At 37.0% G+C, this 12242-nt stretch overlaps 1 protein-coding gene across 2 annotated transcripts in view; it reads left to right on the forward strand.

The window, feature by feature from the left end:
- Window positions 1-12242, forward strand: part of Cept1 (choline/ethanolamine phosphotransferase 1) — a 42269-nt gene that overhangs the window by 828 nt on the left and 29199 nt on the right. Inside the window, exons 1-2 of one of the 2 annotated variants that reach the window (XM_027395427.2) lie at window positions 2804-2825; window positions 7445-7853. In XM_027395427.2, coding sequence (XP_027251228.1) covers window positions 7515-7853 — 339 coding nt within the window. In that variant the 5' untranslated portion in view covers window positions 2804-2825; window positions 7445-7514. Of the gene's footprint in view, window positions 1-2803; window positions 2826-7444; window positions 7854-12242 lie in introns of those variants that run through there. The other variant, XM_027395426.2, reaches the window with a different exon arrangement.

Genomic DNA, 12242 nt, shown 5'->3' on the forward strand with positions numbered 1-12242 from the left:
CATGTTGTATCATTGCTGCTGAATATATGGTTTTGCTAAAACTCTTAACTCACCAGGCAACAATCCGTAGTTGCTTTTCAACAGGTACAAGGGCTTTATCCGTAAGTAGTTATTTATCCGTAAGAAGTTAGAATGTTTCCTTCCTACTTTAGAACCATCAATAATGTGTTCAAATACGTGTGTATTGAATTGACTGGTTCAAACTCCAGATAAACTCTCCACGACATTTGAAGCATTACCAATTTAAGACTATTGGCGTTCGAAGACTTACAGAAATTTGGAGTTATAAAATCATTTTGCTTTATATTTATTCTATGCTGAGAAACTCTAAATTCCCTGTACAACTTGTCATTACAATCCTTTCTTGTAAGACGTATTAGGTAAATCTTCCTCTCACATTACCACCAGTTACATTTTATTGCATAGAACTTTCTTTTCTAGGCCACATATATTGCTCTTTAAACTGGCTAGAAATGGTACTGGTGTTTATTTTGAGGGTCATGCTTAATTCTTTTTAAAAGAGAACAGAAAAATGAATGAGACTCCAGCCCCTACCCTACCCTACCCCCTTGTTGGTTTTTCCAGACAGGGTTTCTTTGTGTACCAGACCTGGCTTTCCTGGAACTTGATTTGTAGACCAGGCTGGCCTCGAACTCAGAGATCCACCTGCCTCAGCCACCGGAGTGCTGGGATTAAAGGTGTATGCCACCATCTCCCTGCTGTTATTTCCATTCTTAGGGAACACAAGATTTCACTTTAGCAAAACACTGATCTAAGTTGTGTTACACAGGACCATTTGCTTCCAAGTGTACAGAAAAGGCTTCCCCCCAAACTTGTTTTATGTACCATTTGTTAAATGTTAAACATAATAATTTTATGATACATAAAAATACAGAAGATACAAAACAAATAAATAATTTGTTAAATAATGCTGAGTTTAATCTTGTGAACCTGTTTTCTCTTATGCTCCTGTTTTTCTTTCTCTTTCCTTTGTCCTTTGATCTAGGGTACTCTTCCCAATCTTCTCAGCTATTATCCTTTGTCCTTTGATCTAGGGTACTCTTCCCAATCTTCTCAGCTATTAGTATTTTACTTTAGTGGCAGAGGTGGGCAAGCTGGAGTTCCCTGAAAAGCTTGTAAACGTACTGCTGAATCAGTGCAGATAAACACTTGGCACCCATAAGCATGGGGGGAGGAAGAGAAGTTCTAGAATTTCACTTAAGTTGGATATTGTGTAAGTTTAACTTACAGTCTGCTCAGCAGTTGAGTTTTCTGTTTCTGCTTTTGTTGTTTTAAATGTGATATTTATCAAATGCTCCTCTTATCCATTACACGGATAAGGTGGTTAGGATGCTGCTGTGTGTTCTACAGGAGAGTCTTGAAAACCTATAAAGTGATTGATTTTAGTAAATGTATTCATTAAGTACATTTCTTTTTTTAAACATATTTATCCATGCCTACACAAGGAAAATGCTTTCTCAGATAATGTCCCTTTTATGCTTCCCAAAAGTTTATTGCCTGGCACATGATATAAGCTAGTTGAGGATAAGATCCACTCACCCCCTCCCCCCCCCCACTCACACAGCCTTTGCATTTCTTGAGAGTGTAGATGGCATATCTTTCTAGGCCTAGAACAACCAAGCGCTCATTAAGTACTAGAAAAATGATATTCAGTAAGTACTGTTTTTCTTTTTAGTGTCAACTATAGTATAAGATTGTAGGGGAAAGAATGTTAAGACAGAAATGGCCCCATAGTCATCCGACTTGGAGAGCATTGTAGGGGTGAAGACAAAACACAGCTCTACAAACAGAAAACTTTCAAAGTGAGATAAGGGCTACATGAAAGCACTAGAGCCAGGTTGTAACCGAGGGAGGGTGTTTACTGAGTACAAGTGGAACGGTTGCAGTTCTCAGTTAACAGGCTGTACTCTGAAAATTTAGGTTTTGTTACAAGTTCATTGGTAGTTTTCCATTAAATCAGAGTAAAATCATAATAGTTAACAATAGCTTCTGAACCTCTTCAGTCATCGATGCTTTAGACTTCATTTTCCTGTATGATTTCCTTTTTTTTTCCTGCCTTTGTGATCTCTTGGGTACCTGAACAAGGTACACTCGACCCCCTCATTCCTCGTTTCTTGGACTATTCTTTGTCCTGCTCTTAAAGTACCTAGTTCCTTCTTTTCCTCTGAGCTGGGTATAAAGCTCCTTTTTGCTGACTTCCACCACTATTTAAAACGTGTACTTACACAATCTTTTCTGCCTCGGCACTTTATTTGCTGTATGTCTGTCATATGTTGTAGTGTTACTGCTTGCTTAACAGGTTTTCGTACGGGCTGGGTGTGAGAGCTTAGACCATATGTGTCTTGATCAGTATACTCACATGGTAGATGTGTTTGGAACTTAGAACTTTGCTCTTGGAAACACTACTTTGACTGGTTATTTCCAGGCTAATCAGCAATAACTTACTTTGCTGGGGTTTTGCTTTTATTACAATTTTAAATTCTTATGAAACAAGAAATGATACTTTCTGCATACCTTTTCGGGCACAGGCCTGACTTCACACAAAAGTTTCAAGCAGTCCTGATAACTTTTGTTAATATTTGTAATGTCTTCTCAATTTCCATTATCATGTTCTTTATCTTCCTCTCCTAGGCTTACTTTTGCAGTTGTCTGATCCCTTAACATACATTAACTTTTAATTTGGTGAAATTCAGAAACTCGTGGTTCGTTGTTTTCCCATTGGCAGTAGCCACTCTCCCCTGGGATTGTGGAAGGAAAGGTGGAGATGACCTGGAGCAGTGTCAGCAACCTCTCTGGCTATTGGTGTGAGTTGAAAGGAAGCAGTATGACAGGGGCTACTTATGCCTGGATTCACATTTACAGTGCTGTTATTAGTAGCTTTAGAGACAATGTTGCCAAATTGAGATGTTCAAAAACTCATTGCCTTTTAAAAATGTATGACTTACATAATGACTAGAGGAGAAACAATTTGTCAAAATGTACTTTTTTAAGTGAACAATAAACGGTTAAAAGAAATTAGGTCATGAGGGAAAAAATTCAGAAGTATCAGTTTGTCAGCTAGTCCTATCAGTTTGTCAGCTAGTCCTGCCAAATGCTTAAACTTAAAACCATTAGGATCAGTTGCTTTTAGCTGTTTAGTGCTAAAATAGACTAGTAGCCTCTGTACTGCCTTTAAAAGACAAAAAACAAGATAAATGAGAATAAAATACACTAGGTCGACAAAATAATAATGGAGCTGACTAAACTGTTGTTTTCCTTTCAAGTGGAATTCCCTAAGAGTGGACTATAGATTGCCAAATATATATATCATCCAGTTTAACTATGGAAAAATTGGCCACTGCAGCCAAACATGATGACAGATGCCTATAATACTAACACTTAGGAGGCTGAAGCTGCCAGATTGAAAGTTCCAGGTCAGCTTGGACTACCTAGCAAATTCTAGGTCAGCCTGAGCATCAGAGTGATATCCCATCTCAAAATATGAAAGGAGGGAGAATAAAGAAATAAATTTAACTACTCTAAAGCTAGGAGCTTGATGATTGTTAGTCTGTCTTTCAATCTAAAGTGATAATATAGTTTTGTTTTAGCATTATTAAAACATTGCTGTTGTGCACCACCCCAGTTGTTTAAGTTGCATCTCTATTTATTCTGTAGAGATTTCTTTTTGAAATTTGCTTAACTGTTTTTTCTGAACTGAAAAATGGGAGAAACATGATTAGGTTTTAGACACATAAATAACATTAAAGCTTGGGGCATGAATATATATATATGGAGATGGAAGAGAGACCCCGGACTATATGTGACAATAACATTGTATCTAGGGCAAGGGTGTCCTTCCAGTCTGTGCTACAACCCACCTTCAACCCTCAGTCGATTTCTCTAACCCGTTATAAGGCAGCCCCTACTGCTCTCAGCCAAAGCAGAATAAACTGGATCCTGCTGAAGAAAGGGGGATGGGGAGGTGAACTGACTAGTTAGTTCCTCTATTAAGATACCTGAGATTCTGGATCACATTATAAACTCCCATAGTGCACTGTTTCTGGAAACATCATATTGCTTCCTGGATAGTTTTAAACCAGATCATCACAATATACCTCTTGGTAGGTCCAGTTGGTTTTTTGCCACTGCTGTTTTAGTTCTATCAAAATTATCCTTACTTGGTTTTGTTGTTAATCTTCTTGTGTTCTGCTCCCCCTGTTCGGTAATGATGGGTTCCTCACAAGATTCTTTATTCTTTTCCTTTTTTCTCCATATTTAATCCCTTTAAGAACTTTCTGTTTTCTAGTATCAGACTTTGGCTCTAAGTGAAATCACATCTCTCACCTGAACTACAGTCTTTTGATTTCACTGAAAATATCTCAAACAAAAAAGCTTTGTGTATCAACTAGACATAATGGCATACACCTGTGGTCCCAGCTACTTTGGAGGCTGAGGCAAGAAAGTATGCGTACAGATATTCAAAGCCAACCAACCTAGGCAAATATAACAAGGTACTATCTTTTTGTTGAAAAAATATTTTAATATAATATATTTGTATCACATTTTTCCCCTCCCTGACTCCTCCCAGATCCTCCCCACCCACCCAACTCTAGGCCCGTTCTTTCTCTCTAAAAGACAAAAACACAAATTCACACTAAATCAATCTATAAATTAATAAAACCCACAAAAACATGAAATCAGAATCCAAAATATACAAGCAGATCAATATGACCAAAAAAAAAAAAAAGGAAGAAGCCCAAACAAAGCAAAATTAGACTAAAAGTCTACAAAAATACCATTCATTTTGTGTTGGCCAATTTTTCACGGCCCTGCTCTGAAGTCTGGTTAATATACCTAGTGAGACTCCATTGGAGAAAACTGATTTTTCCTTTGCAGATAGCTTCTTGGTTAGGCATGGGACTCCATGTCCACTTCCCCTTTTCATTGCTGGAACCCCATCAGGATTGAACCTGTACAGGCCCTGCCTATGCTGCCATGTTCACTGTTTATTCCTATGTACATCAGTACTGTTGTACCTAGAGGACATTGTTTTCCTTGGAATAATCCAAGGAAATCCTTTGACTCTTACAAGTCTTCTGCCTCCTCTTCCACATAGATCCCTAAGCTAAGGGGAAGGGTTTGATGAAGGCATCCCGTTTAGGACCGAGTGCTCCAAAGTCTCTCATTCCCTGCACGTGTTCAATTGTCAGTCTCTGTGTTAGCTTCCATCTATTCAAGATGCTTCTCTGATGATGGCTGAGCAAGGTACTGATCTATGAATATAGCAGAATGTCATTGAGAGTCATCTCATGCATATGCTCCTTTAGCAGAACAATAGTGTTTTTTTCTTGTGCCTATGGCCTATCTTGTCTCAGGTACTTGACCACCCTAGTATCAGGCCTAAGTGTCATCTGATGAAGTAGACCTTAAATCCAATCAGAGAGTGGTTGGTTACTACTACAACATTCATGCCATGATTGCACCAGAGTCATGAGACACCATTTAAAAAAATAGTTAGGTTGAGAGTATACTCTCAGCAACATAAAGGGTGCTTATCAAGTAGAAGGCTCTGGGTTTAATACCTAGCACTTTGAAAAGGAAGGCTGCATGTATTCCTTCCTTTGCTGCCATTGTCACTAGTTCCTCTTTCACCCCTCACTCTGAAAGATGACAAGTTAGAAACTTCACAAGCTACCCCTTCCCAAGCATGAATCTCTTGCTGCTTTTCCTTTTTTAGCTCTTATATTGAATCCTTAAGAACTTTTCTGCTGATTCTTCCTTCTAAATATAAATTACTAGTAGACTTGACTGTCATTTGTATTAACATTTTTATCTTCTTACTATAAACCCTCATCACTAAACCCATCAAGATTATGTGCTAATTTTAATTGTTCTTTCTGTTTTGTCCATTAGGATTAATATATAACTATCCTATTAATCTTGTTAAGATTCCTATAATTATTTTCTTACATGGTTAATTACAATAATTATGTTTTCTCTAGTCCTTTCTAATTCAAGTGCAGCACTCCAGGGAATAAGTACTCAAAGGTCCTTATGGCTGTCACTTAGTCTACTTACCTTTGTTTTCTTACTACTTCACTTCCTCAGATCACCCTGCTGCTACATGTGTATAGTGCTGTTCTCAAAATGTTTGTTTCTGTTTACAGTATCACCTGTAATGCCTTCTATATCCCTTTCCACCATTGAAAGTTTTATCTTTTGATTTAGCTTTAATGGTAACCCTGTTTTTGCTTGACCATCACTTAATAGCTATGTGAACATGTTAGTCTCTGTACATTAGCTTCTTTTTCCTGTAAAAATTAGGATAATTAGCACACATCCCCACCCTCCTAGATTTTCTATGAGGATGAAATTAATTAATTTATAAAGGATTTTTACTTTGGGGTATAGATGCTTAATAAATATTATCTATTATCATTAAATAAAAATGTAGTTTAAAAGGCAAAAGATTTATACGATCTGAAGAAACCCACAGAAACAGCTGACCTGAACATCAGGGAACACTTGCTCCCCAGTCTAATAGCCGGAATACCAGCATGGGACTGATCCAGACCCCAGGAACATGGGTTTCTGTGAGGAAACCTCAGAGATCTATGGGACCTTCTGTAGAAGCACAGTATTTATCCCTAGCATAGGTGTGGACTTTGGGAGCCCATTCCATATAGAGGAATACACCCTGAGCAAAGACACATGGGGGTGGGCCTAGGCCCTATCCCAAAGGATACGAAAGACTCTGATGACACCCTGTGGAAGGCCTCACCATCCAGGAGGTGAAGATATGTGACAGATAAGGTTTTAGTTGGGGGGGGTAGGGGAGGACAGGAGGGAGAGGGAACTGGGATTGTCATGTAAAACAATCCTGTTTCTAATTCAAGTAAAAAAAATTGGAAAAAAATGTAGTTTAAGAGGATGGCGTTGTAACTCAGTGGTAAGTCACTTGCTTAACATGTGCAAGGTCTTGTATAATCCTCAGTATCACAAACACACATGTAAAAAATCATTTCAGCTAAGTTATTCGTGTAATGTGTAATGTTAATACTAACTTGCTAGTTTATCATCTCATTTTCTATACATACATGTGTACATATATGTACATCTGTGTACAAAGTGATTAGACTGTTTCCAACATTTGATCCCATTGTTAACTGAAGCAGTATAAGATGGACTGTGAACTGTAGAATGAGATAAGCTGTAAGGTATGGAAGTATATGACTATTAAAGTCCTATAGTTTCACTTAAATGAAGTTTATATACTTACTAGTATGAGGTAGAACTAAAACTAGGTTCCCTAGGTGGGCTTTCTGTTTGCTGTTACCTCTGTTAGGCTTTTTTTTTTTTTTAATTTACTGGAGATACACACACACACACACACACACACACACATTTGTAGCAACTGACAAATGTATCTTCCTTTGCCCCTCAGGTAAAGAGCTACACAGAAGAATACCAACCAAGATAAATCATTATCTCCAAGTAAAAGAAAACCAAGATCCATGAGTGGCCATCGGTCAACAAGGAAACGATGTGGAGATTCTCACCCAGAGTCCCCCGTGGGCTTTGGGCATATGAGTACTACAGGGTGTATATTAAATAAATTGTTTCAGTTACCAACACCACCACTGTCAAGACACCAATTAAAACGGCTAGAAGAACACAGATATCAGAGTGCTGGAAGGTCCCTGCTTGAGCCCTTAATGCAAGGATACTGGGAATGGCTAGTTAGAAGAGTACCTTCATGGATTGCCCCAAATCTCATCACCATCATTGGACTATCAATAAATATCTGTACAACTATTTTATTAGTCTTCTACTGCCCTACAGCTACAGAGCAGGTAATGCCTTAACAACAGTAACATTTGTCCATAAACATTTTAGTTGGGATTTCTGGGTCATTTTATATAAACACAAAATATTCTCTCTGCTATTTGTTAACTGTCTCTATCCTATCATACTTTAATGAATTATGTAAGTCCTTCCTACTTTGTATACTACTGTTGCTTATCAGAAACTCAAAGGGTGTTTTAGATGGCATGACTAAAAACAAGTCTTTTGAAAGTGTTTTTCTCAGTCGGGTATGGTGTCAGATACCTGTGACCCAGCACTAAGGAGGCTGAGACAGAAAGATCTTGAGTTGGAAGCAAGTGTCATTTCATAGAAAGCCTGACCTGGACATTTGTTCCACATAGGTCCTTTCCCCCCCCTTTTAATTCTTCTTTTATTATGCCAAAATGGTTCATGCAGAGTGTGTGAATGTATTTCTAGTATTTCCTTTTTTAAAGACAGAATTTTTCTCTAAAACTCAGGCTACCTCCAGACTCTATAACTTAGTCTTCTGTGTGAGTTTAAAAGCACACACCACCATATCTGGCTCATTTTCCCAAATAGCTTGCTGTATCTCAGTCAGGATACTTAGAGAGCAAAAATCAATACAGTTGTATATAATGACATCACATGACTTTTGAGCTGTTTCTTGTTGGGTACCTGGACTCCTAAATTGGTCTAGATTATGGATCCTTAAAAGAAACAGCAGGTAGGTTGTTGATTGCAGTGGAAGAATTCTAGTAATGCTAAGCCAGATCAAGGAAGAGGATCAGGAGGTAAGGGAAGTTTTAAGAGTGACTCAAGCATGAAGCATTTATTGAACACCACAGAATGTACTAGGTAACTATGGTTCCCTGTGATACTTTTTTTACACAGTTTCCTTAAGTGATTTGGATTTGTTTGAGTACTGAATGGGAAATACTCTGATCACAGGGATGTTTTCAGGATTGTGAGGTAGACTTGAGGTGGAAAATGACTTGAGCAATCTTTCTGTGTTTTTGCGTGGAGGGGTGATTGCCTTCAAAACTGTATGATAGAGTTAGAGTCAGCTCAAAATACATTAAAATAGGTCATGGATGTTCTGTGATAGGTCTGTCATCTCTGAGACTGTCAGTAAGATACAAAAACCCTGTGACTAAATCTGGTTTGTAGTATTGTGAGAATTAATGTATTCAGAATGTCCAGCATACAGGGCTCAGGAAATAGAAGCTTAGTATTGTTTCCTTTGGTCAAAGAGATTAACTATATGACTTTCTTTCCTACAACTCCCTCCCATTCCTGATTTCTTCCATGATACAAAATTTGTAGAATAAACATCCAAGTCCCTATTAAATTTTTTGTGTTATATTTTTTCATATTTTAAAATCAAATGTATTATAATTTAGCACCCAGAAAAATTTCAGTTGGTTTTATTTGATTCTTTTTTGTCTTTTACCAGTAGTGATGGTGAAGTTTTGTGTACATGTGTTATGAATGTTCTGTACATTTTTAAGCTGAAGATTTTTAAAAACTTTTTGGTTTTTAATAATTCTTTTTTATTTTAGTTTATAACATAATTATATGATTTCTCCCTTTTCTTTCCTCCAAACCTTCTGCATGTAGATACCAATCTTTCTAATAGAAATGAAGTTCATTATTTGAATGGTTTAGCTGGATTTGATTTTTGTTAGGAAAAGGAAACTCCTCGTAGATGGATAAAGAAAATAAATTAATCTTTTTCAAATTTTCAGGTACAGATGGCAACTTCTGTAAATGGAATACCAAAATATCCCCTTGATCTGTTTGATCTAAAGTACTTAAATTTTACCAACTTAGTAGCTTAGATTTTGTTTCTTTTGTTGCTGGTTTTGGGTTTTGTTGTTGTTTGTTTTTTGAGACAGAATCTTCTAAACTGTGATTACAAGTAAGGCTACTAGGCTTGTTTTATTGATGTTTTTTTAACTTTACATTTTTGGGCTAGAGAGATAGCTCAGTGGTTAAGACATATTACTCTTTCATAGTTAGGCTCTTCCCACCCAAATCTGGCAACTTACAACCACCTGTTACTCCAGTTCCAGGGGATCCAACATTATATTCTGTCTTCCATAGGCACTCGCACTAACGTACATATACCCACACATAGACACATATACATACCCATAATTAAAAGCAATTAAATAAGTCTTCTTTAAAACAACATTTTTTTGTTTTTGAGATAGCACCTCACTTTGTTTACCTCACTGTGTATATATACCAGGTTGGTTTTGAGTAGTCTCAGTCCCCATGCCCATGTCTTCCAAGTGCTGGGAAAGGTTTTAGGACCATAAACTAATGTTGTGTTTACTCTTGCACCTTTATGTATGTAGTATGTTTGAGTTGCTCTTGTCATGTAAGACAGATAAAGGAAATTAGTATTGCCTGTTTTATACACATGAAAATTAAAATTGAGCTGTCCTGTAGCTACTGAGTTTTATTAAGTTGCTGGCAATGCTATAAGAGCAGAAAGAAGAGGAGGACATCTGATTTGTAGAGGATGCTGGTGCTTGTAATCCCAGCATTTGAGAGGTTAAGGCAGGAGGGTCTCCATTTCCAGCTCATCCTGGGCTGTGGAGTAAGAACATTTGTCAGTTCCAATCACAAGACTTGTTGAATTTAAACATTTTTGGGGGGTTATAGAACCATGAGGTTTTTCTGTTACTTGTTTTTGTTATTTTGTGCTTTTGATTTAACTCACTAAAACAAGTTGTTCAATCTTTAACATAGAAAAATGAAAACTAAAATACCACATTCACAATATCTCTGCACAGTTAGTTTCTGTTGCCATTCAAAACAGAAGAGAAATTATTATATAAAGAAATTCCAAAAAAAGATATAAAAAGGAAAAGTAAAAATCTTCCTCTCTATCTACTGTATTAATTACTTTTCTGAATGCAGTGACAAAGTGTCTGACAAAAACAGCCAAAGGATTTATTTTGGCTCACTAAAGTGGCAGGGAAGGCAGTGGTGGCAGGAGTATGAGGCAGCTGTTCACATTGGATCTGCAGCCAGGAAGCAGAAAAAGATGAATGCTTTGGCTCAGCTACCTTCCTTCACTTTCCTTCTCAGTCCGGGTTCCTAGTGCATGGTATGAAGCCACCCATATCCAGGGGCTATCTGGTCTACCCTCCTCAGTTAACACTTTTAGAAACAGTTTCATAGATACATCCAAGGATGTGTTTCCAGAGTGATTCTAAGTCCAGTCATTTGACAATGAAGATTAACCACCACACCTACCTTTCCTCACTATCCTTGTATTTCTCTCAGATTTTGTCAACCAGCTTCCTTACCTACATATTTGAGTTAATGATAGTTGACTGATATATGTGTTCCTTCCTTCACCTGGCTTTTAGTTTAGCTGAGTCCACACCTGGAATAGGAGGCTATCTTTAAAATTAAAAATACCTGAGAGCTGTAAAATAATGGTAATGAGGAAAAAGTAATTAAATATTAGATATTTTTACAGGTTTACAGAAAGAAAGGAAAACATAAAAACCAGGGAAACTGGTCTTTTTTTTTTCTTGTATATAATTGTTATTTTGCTCTTTCCTGACATTGTATGTACACTAATAGTTGAAATCATCTCTGTTTTCATAATAACACTCTAGCTCATTAAAATCCTATGTAGGCTGTTAGAAGGTCCTATGTATGGTTTTAGTTCTCCAAAGCAGAGCTGTTCAGTAGCATCTCTGTAGTGCTGGGGTGTTCTTTGTGTGGCTAGGATGCTTGTAAGCCATTTCACTGTTGAACATTTGAAAGTATAGCTAGAGAGCTAAATTGTTTTTATTTAAGTATACTTAATTTAAACCAAAATATTTACACATGGCTAATGGCTACCCTGCTGGGACAGTAAAACTGATAGGATGATGAGTCTTTCAGGAAGAAGGAGCCTTAAACTTGAGTCCAAAGAGGAGTATCCTTCGTCACAAAGGGTTCTTTGGCTATTTCGGTGTGTTTACTAATCATATATTGCCTTCAGCATTTGTACCTCTGGATTCAGAGAAGTATGTACTATGTGGTCCTTTTAATAGCTTCAGTGTTCTAAAAGTGTGAAGCACCAAGAAAATGTTTAAAAGAAGATCATTATTGTTTAATAACTAAGTTATAAATAGATCTCTAGCAGGGAAAAATGCCTTTCCAGTATAGAATATACTGAATAATTTACAACTCTTGAGTATTAATACAGTGTAACTTGACAGTTACTATCTAAGAAAATACTGTGGTGATTTTTTTCAGTGCCTAGACATGGGGAAAATACACAGCATTTAAATTACCATCAGTGCTTCATTTTCTAAGAAAAGACAAAGTATTCTTTAAAAATAATGAAAAATATTATATGAAATAATAAATATATGAAAAATAATGTTCAAGGCCTCCGCAAGCCA

Source organism: Cricetulus griseus (genome assembly GCF_003668045.3).
Source record: "Cricetulus griseus strain 17A/GY chromosome 1 unlocalized genomic scaffold, alternate assembly CriGri-PICRH-1.0 chr1_0, whole genome shotgun sequence".
In the NCBI taxonomy this organism is placed as follows: domain Eukaryota; kingdom Metazoa; phylum Chordata; class Mammalia; order Rodentia; family Cricetidae; genus Cricetulus; species Cricetulus griseus.